Source organism: Telopea speciosissima, chromosome 1 (genome assembly GCF_018873765.1).
Source record: "Telopea speciosissima isolate NSW1024214 ecotype Mountain lineage chromosome 1, Tspe_v1, whole genome shotgun sequence".
In the NCBI taxonomy this organism is placed as follows: Eukaryota; Viridiplantae; Streptophyta; class Magnoliopsida; order Proteales; family Proteaceae; genus Telopea; species Telopea speciosissima.
This window is the reverse complement of record NC_057916.1, coordinates 83,975,333-83,983,755: the sequence shown is the minus strand read 5'-3', so window position 1 is coordinate 83,983,755 and position 8,423 is coordinate 83,975,333. Positions and strand designations below refer to the sequence as shown.

At 40.5% G+C, this 8,423-nt stretch overlaps 1 protein-coding gene across 1 annotated transcript; it reads right to left on the bottom strand.

The window, feature by feature from the left end:
- Nucleotides 1–1,640: 1,640 nt before the first annotated feature.
- On the bottom strand, nt 1,641–7,626 carry LOC122658112 (protein phosphatase 2C 51-like). The gene is given in 4 exon segments (XM_043853009.1): nt 1,641–1,831; nt 1,834–1,968; nt 3,007–3,112; nt 6,738–7,626. Coding segments are annotated over 4 exon segments (1,209 nt in total). The 5' UTR covers nt 7,626; the 3' UTR covers nt 1,641–1,751.
- Between the last annotated feature and the right edge of the window lie 797 nt (nt 7,627–8,423).

The following is an 8,423-nucleotide window of genomic DNA, read 5'->3' as shown; positions in this document are numbered from 1 at the left end:
TGAAAAGCTATATTTACATGTAAACGGTTAAAATATCGGATCCGTATCCATGTCTGTATCCGTTTAGCACTATCCGAATCCGTCAAAAAACTAATTGGATGCGGATGCAGATATAGCACTATCCGAGCTGAATCCGATCCGTTTACATCCCTATGTGGAAGACAATCAATCATTAGAATCTTTGGAATCAAATCTTATTTCATTTGGGCATAGCAAGAAAAAGCTGTACCTTCAATTGAGAGAAACTCAGCCCCATCATTTTCATGTCCAGTATCGATAAGTGGGCAAATGAGTTGGGTTTTGATTGAGAAATCCATGCGCCCCTCTTAACTTGATTCTTGCATCCTTCTCACATGAGAAACTCAGTCCCATCAACGCAACTATTGCACATGGAATGGTCTCAAAAAAGCTATTGAAGGAGACGACGATCATCTCTACTGGGTATTTCTGCCTATAGTAAAAATCCAAGATTGGGTATCATTACCCACCCATAAGATTAAGATGAAAGTTTGTATTCCTTAATAAATTTTCAGTATTAGAGTTGCAGCTGTGTTTTTTTATTTTCATTCTTACTTTCTGTGTTTTAGGTTTAGAAATAAGGGTTGGGGCGGGTTCTTGTCCTACTCAAATCAAAAAATGGATTTTCATCTCAAATGTGGAGCAACATTCTTACAACCGATGGATTATAAAAATTCACTTGTCGTGCAGGGCAAGATGGTATTGCCAGAAATTTCCAGATTGAAGAATTGGAGAGGATCTTTATCCACCCCTATTTGGACCCGAAAGAACCTCTCCCAAAATATATAACACTTCTGTAGGGATCGAGTTCCATCCCTCTGCAGCGGGCTGCGCTGGAAATATCAGGTGCACCCCACAGCTCGACATGTGGCCAAGGTGCTGTTGTTAGGATAAATCCACACATCTGAGCATGATGTACAACCATGCAATCGAGATCTTCTACGATACGCTGCCCAGAGCAATCTGCACAGCGCAGACTGTTCCGCACGTGCAATGGCCGCCTTACCCCCTGCCCAGTGCCTTACCCAAGTGGGGGTAAGGCGATCATTACACATGCGACACAATCTGTGCTGTGCAGGCCGCTCCAGGCAGCGTGCAGTAAAAGATCAGGGTCCACAACCATTGGAAGAATGGATTTCCAACTGGATGAAGCGCATTTATCCTCACCGTCCGAACATCACCTCGATCACGTGTCCAGCTGACAAAATTAGATAATCCACATTTTATTAACCCTAAAAAACCTTTAGATCAGCATAAATATACCTGCAATATGACGAGTCCAAGTTTAAAGCCCTCAAAGAGCTACTGGAGATTGTTAGATTCATCACTTATTCCCCAACAAACACAACCCCGGCAGTTTCTTGTAACCCCTCTTCTCTGTGGTGGAAGTATATATATATATATATATATATATATATTAAAAAGTCATCTTCGACTCATCCATCCCAAATCAGCCTTTTTGGGTGACCCAATCTCTCTCATCCTCGCCATGCAAAAGCTTGATTGATGGAATTGCAGTTCCAGCACCGTATCATCATCTCTCTATTTCAAATTTTCTAATGCAACTTCCCAAATTAAACAGGAGAAAGGAATTTAAAAAAAAAAAAAAATCTTAATAATAATTTCAAGAGAAGCCATTCTTCTTGCTTAATTTCCTCAGTTCTACTACTACGACACTAATGTTATCTCTGCTTCCCCTGGCCATTGCAAGCTCGGCGAGCACGGCTGCTGCCTCACCAGCACAACCTCCCTTCAATCCCTTTCCCATCTTTGAGAATCTCTTCATCATTTGGCCATCGAAGCATCTTCTTACAACCTTGCACGCAACTTCATTCGACATAACATCCCATAATCCATCACTGGCTAATATCAGGAATTCATCGGCCTCGGTTCGCTTGCGTACTGTAACCTCTGGCTCTGAAATCACGTATGGTTTGAGGTAGTGATCCCCTGAATTTCATAAAAGCACATAAAAGTATTTGTTAGATATTGACGTTCTCTTCTAGGCTGTGTTTGATATGCATTGTCAGAAACGAAAAAATAGAGAAGAATCGGAATTAAGAATGAAAATGCATAGCAAACAAATTGGATTTCAAGAGAAATTGGACACTAACATTTTTCTCAAATGTTGTCTATGTTATTGTCACAGAGGATCAAGTTCAAGTGTTTGAGCTCATCTCATCATGAGTTATGTTTTTGTCCAATCAAGACACTTTGAAAATGATTTGAAATGGTTATAGATAATTAGAGACAAATTGAGGAAGAAATCCAGAGGTAGATATGGTGAGCCTCATATTTGAGACATGACACCAAATTTGACATGTAAACTGCGGCCGAGCTTGCAATGGCCAGGGGAAGCAAAGATACCCGTATCATTCATTTCTTAGTTTAATCACTAATAATTAACCACCAATTGAGTTTTAATAATTCTGTTCACATGCTTAGATGGAACAACTACTGCAAAAATTACCATGGAAATTCTACTATTAGCACTAGAAAGAACGAATTCTGGCAGGTGGGTGATATTGATCATCTATTGGTTGGACGAGGCTCAGCAAAGTTTGTTCACGTTAATACGTGGTGGGGGTTGGAATCGAACTGAGCTTAAAACCAACAGTTCAATACTCGAGAAAACCATGCCCAGGTCAACAATTGAAAATGAAATTTTGAATTAACAATTTTTATAAAAGTTAAATCACGATATCGATATCAGCCGGATCCAGACTTGATACTGATACAGCACCGAAACGGTCAAAAAGTGATTGTTTGATGTGGAATCGGACGGACAAATAAGGACCAATTGAACCGATATGTATCAGTATTGATATCGTCAGCCAGCGACTGATACGGTTCCAATGCGATGTTTTATTTCCCTGGTCATCAGACCACCTTGTACTAGTAGCTAGTATCGTTGTTACTAATACTATTTTTTTTTTTTCGGATAAAATTGTTACTATTACTATTTACCTTATAGAAAAGTTCACATACCTATTGATCTAGAAGTAGCAAGTACTCCTAGGACACGGTAACCGTTCCAGTTTATTACTCTTCCACCCGCAGCTTCTACTCTCTCCATCTCGTCAGGTCTATCAGGCTGTGAAAAGGAAGGAGGCCTCAATCAATCAATAGAACAAAAAGCTAAAAACAAAAATGCAATCAATGTTTCACATATACTTGACTTCAAAGGCTACATAAACCATACATGTGTTCTGACGTACCAATGACTTGGCATGTTTTGGTTTTTTTGTATATCTGCAATCTTTCATGCGAGATCCATATATCTATTCAATTTGATCTGCCATTAATGGAAACATGCCAAGTTTTTATTTATTTATAAAAAGATCACATCTTTATCCATCTAAATCCAACCCAATATTATTATTATTGGGAAGAGATTTGCTGCCAGGGTGTGTGGCTTTGCATCATGGGATCACGCACAAGCATCAAAGGGGAGAGGAGGGGGTAGTCATTTCACCGCCTCATCAGGGCACAAGGTCGGTAACATTTTTTTTTTCCACTAGTAATAATAGTAATAATAATAAGCGAGAAAATTCTCTGTATAGGAATGCGGCCTATGCCAATACTCCCATGAGTCTATCTCTCTTCTCTCCATATGAAAAGACACCTATGGAGAAGAGAGAGATAGACTCATGGGAGTGCTGATGTAGCCCGCACTCCCGTATCTACTATTATTCCCTGATCTACAATGAAAGGCTGATGAAAGGCTACAAACCCTCAAATTAGGCTTGTCAACCGGTACGATTTCGGTAATATGGTACGGTACCAAAAATAGGTACCCAACACCGATACCGTACCATACCGTTTAGGAGTTCTATTTTCAATCCCACAACCGTACCGCTATGGTACGGTTTTGGTACGGTATGAAAACAATATATAAAATGGTATACATATGGTATGGTGTGAAAACGGTATGCATATGGTACAAAAACGGTATAAATTCAGTTTTAAAAAAAAAAAACGATATAAAAATAGTATAAATTCAGAAAAAGAAAAAAATTAAAATGGTAAGGGAATACTCCATTGTCGATCAACAACTAAATCCTTCATTGGTCTGTTTAAAAATAGTATAAATGCTGCACAAGCTTGACCTGCTTCACTACCCTTTTTTTCATTATTTTTTTTTTCTTACTCTGAAAAAGAAAAAAAAGGAAAAAGTATGAAACAGAACAGTGAAGAACACACAGGAGCAGAGGAGGGAGGAGGGTTCTTGTTAAGTAAATATGAAGAATCCAAGCAGATTTGATATGGGAAATTGGGAATTAATTGAATGCAGTATTTGGATTCTGTAAATTTGGAAAGTTTTGAAGTACCCAGAAAAGAAAAAAATTAAAATGATAAGGGAATACTCCATTGTCCATCAACAACTAAATCCTCCGTAGTCCATACCTTCCTCCCTCATGGAAGATCTTTTCTTTTGGGTAGAATTGCTTTGATTGATTCTCTTAGGGATTTTAGAATCTAGACTTTACAGATATAACCCTTGACCTCCCTAAACCAGTGATGAACTTCCCATGTTTGGAACATTTATAACGAAAGAGGGAAGGAAAGAGAATCAACTGGGAATGTGGTGGCAGTGATTGGGAGGTAACTGAGAAACTGTTGTGAACACGTCTTTTCATTCAAAGTTTCAAACCCTTAACTACAAAATCTTTAGAACTGATGAATGATAAGAAATGGGTTATTAGAGAATCAAGATTTACAGTAATACGAAGACAGAGAGAGCGAGAGATGAAGATTTAAACAAGAAAAAAAACCCAGATCCAGTAAGACGAAGCCAGAGAGAGCGAGAGAGAGAGACAGAGGAAGATAGAGAGAGCGAGACAGCGAGAGATCGAGACAGAGAGAGCGAGAGAGATTCATTGTGTACCTGATAAATCTCCGCCGTTAGGATTTTCGCTGAACTGAAGAAGACGACCTTTGTGAGAGGAGTTGTGTTTGAACTTTGAAGAGGTTAAGGTTACTCCATTACTCCATTATTGTGAGACTGAAACTATGAAAGTCGAAAGCGTGAATTCCTCCATTACTGTGAGACTCAAACTCTGAAAGTCGAAAGCGTGAGAGGTTAAGCCGTTAAGGAATTAGGGATTTAGGGGTTATGAATTGATTTTACAAATATACCCCCCAAAACGGTACGATTTCGGTAGGATTTCGGTATAACGATATAGTAACGGTACATATTGACAGTATTGTATCCAATACTGATACCGTACCATATCGTGATCAATGCCGTTTAACTGTATCGTACCGTACCATTTTTGCAACGGTGCGATTTGATACGGTTTTACACGGGCGGTTTCGATTTTGATACACGATTTCGATTCCAAATTGACACCCTTGCCTCAAATGAGGGTGGGAAAGAGTGTCATCTCTATTTGTGAATATAGTGAATGGTAAGAAGTCGAAACCCATGCAGCATGCACCGCTATTCCACCAAGCCAAAAAGAAAGACGGAAAGAAAAAGTGCAGCTCAAAGCAGGCCACACCAGACACCATGCATGGACAGTAGTACAAAGTAGGAACACCACAGCCATCAATGGTAGAACCCAATTGAAATGAGCCCCATCACAGTCATATGGATTTAAAATTAGAATCATCAGAGTCGTATAGATTTAAAAATAGAATCGAAATTGATGGAATCATCCAATTCCAAAAGAAATTGACCAACCCGATTCCGATTCCTCAAACCATGAATTAAATAGGCTGATCTGATCCGGATCAGCCCGATTCACCCATGCAACCTTAAGAAACTTGTAAAACTAACCCCCAGATCTCATTTTCTTTGTGATTTCTCACTCATCTGGCCATCACAAAGCTTAAACCTAGTAACCCATAGCCTCTAAATCGATCAAAAACACCAGATTAGGGAGATCTATTAAGGAATTTTTTGGGATTCGAGATACATGTAATCTAAGGTAAAACTTGATTTCCCTTATTAATATTATTTTTTTTGGTGTTAATTTAAGTATAAATTTGATGTATCTGATGGATAGATTTTAGATCTACGGTTGGCAGTTTCTAATTTTATGAAAATATAAAGATATTTTATTAATTTTTTGTTAAATCGATTTAAAGAATCGGTCAATCCTGACCGATTAAGAATTTTAAACTTTGAATTCACATCTTTATCCTTTCCCATCTCCCACCCTCTTGCATTGAGCTCCTCTCTAAGGAGGCATCCAACGTACATGGCTGGGCTGCTAGGAGTGCAGGGATGAGGAGATGCGCACAGCACCATTGGATGCCCCCTGGGAGGGTCCTGCCGTCCTGGGCTCCCTGAAGAGGCGTCGGATCCCTCACCCTTTCTTATTTTTTCCCGGGTCTTCCTCAGCACCGAAAGGCACATCCTAACAGTGAGTCAGATCGTACTTGGAAAGACACCTATGAAGCTAAGCTTAATTAGTACCAAATTAGTCACCCATCACGAGCACTTCACTTTAAAATCCTCATATTTAAATCTCCATTTTAGATTTCTTTTTGGCAAAATCCAAGGTCCAAAGCAAAAAGACCAAAAAAATAAACCCAAAAAAAACACCATTTTATGTTTCTTTTGGCTAATTCCATGTTTCTTTCCTCTTCCTCATTAGTTTGCAATATTGCATTCGAGCATCTCTTCTTAAAGATTAATTAGATCAAATTATAAAGTAATAGACAAGAAAACAATTTTCAACGTACTACAATATTCTACTACGAAAAATTACCTTGTGATCACGAGAGAGTGGAACTGCAACCCCTCCGCGAGAAAGAACTGCTCTGGAGTCGCCGCAATTAGCAACCACAAGATCTTCAGTTCCAACAATCGCCACCACCGCCGTTGATCCGATGGTTCTCTCCGATGCCGAATCATCTTCCACTCCACTTCCTTTGAATTCGTCGTCCATCTTAGCAAAACAACTCTCCATCACTTCCTTCCAATCAAACTCATCATTTCCCTGCCTCCAAGCCGTCCCATCTAACGCCTCCCGGCCTTCAATCTCCTTCACCAGCACTCGATGTAACCTGTCTCGACACGCATTCGCTACCAACGAACCACCATGCCCGTCGTACACCCCAAAGAAGTCGTACCGTATAAAGCCTCCGGACAGAAGCCCCGGAACCACCATTACCGCATCTTCCATCTCTCTTCTCCTGCCACATACAGAAGCGGAACCATGCGAGAGGCACGGAAATCTCCGTATCACCTCTTCACGTCCGAATACTTCGCTTCTCGCCACTAGTATCCCCACCGGTACACCTTCGGTCTCCGACGACTGATCTGACGACGATGATGATGAGGACGAAAACGATTGCGACGACGATGATTCTTCAGAACCTGACTTGTTAAAACTTTCTTCATTTTTCAGTTCCGGTGATCTATCCGACGCCGCCGGTGATAATTTCTTCCTTAAATGCTTCCTCTTCCTAGACTTTACACATTCATCTTCGTCCTTGTTATCGCAGAGAGATTTCACCATTCGACCTTCCAATCCTTTCCGTTGAACCTGAACCGATTTCTTCACTCCAAAAGGAGAAGAACCGTCGTCGTTACCGGTTTCCGGCGAAGTCATCGCTTTCTGTTGATTCTTAACAACGACAAGCATGAGAGACATGAAACAAACACTCGACCGCATTCAAATACTGGAAATTAAACACGGAAAAGGAGGGAATATCAGCCGTCGGATCATGAGATACATTGGATATCTGCCACATGTGGCTTGGTACGGTGGTCTGACACATAAAGACGTGGATCACTGCTGCAGAGACGTGGACGGTTGAAAATCGATAATAGAACACGTGGAATGGGGGATTGCGGTTGAGGACTTGAGGTGATTTGCTTCGGCGGGAGATATTCGTCGGGGGAGATGGGTCCCACTAGGGGAAATTTTAAAACATTTCTAAAATTGAGAACGTGGCAATTCGCTTTTTGTTGTAGCGTGGGGAAAGGATCCCCTGCTTTTCTCTGACAAAGAATGTTGATCCGTCAGATTCTTCGGAGACCTACCATACAACACACGTGTCTTCTGTGTCGGGTTCTCGCTTTTGGTCCGGGACTCCGGATCTCGTACAAAGTATCTTTCACGAGATTTTAAGTTTTACGTGTCGTGAATTTGCGATACGTTACGTAAACAAAGGCGCAAGAAGAAAGCAATCCCTCTATGATTCTAGCAAAGAAATATCAGAAACGAAGTCCATCTCTGAGATCTTATTTGTCTATCATCCAACATCTTATACCGTCAGATCATGGATCCTATGATAATTTACCATAGAGTGGTGAATTGGACGGTGAGATCTCCATTATAACACATCTGATGAATAAGGTCAATCCACGGAATTGACCAATTTTTCTCGGAATCGATGGCGGTGATTATCAATTGTTCCTGGATCCGACCTGCTTGAATCGGTAACCG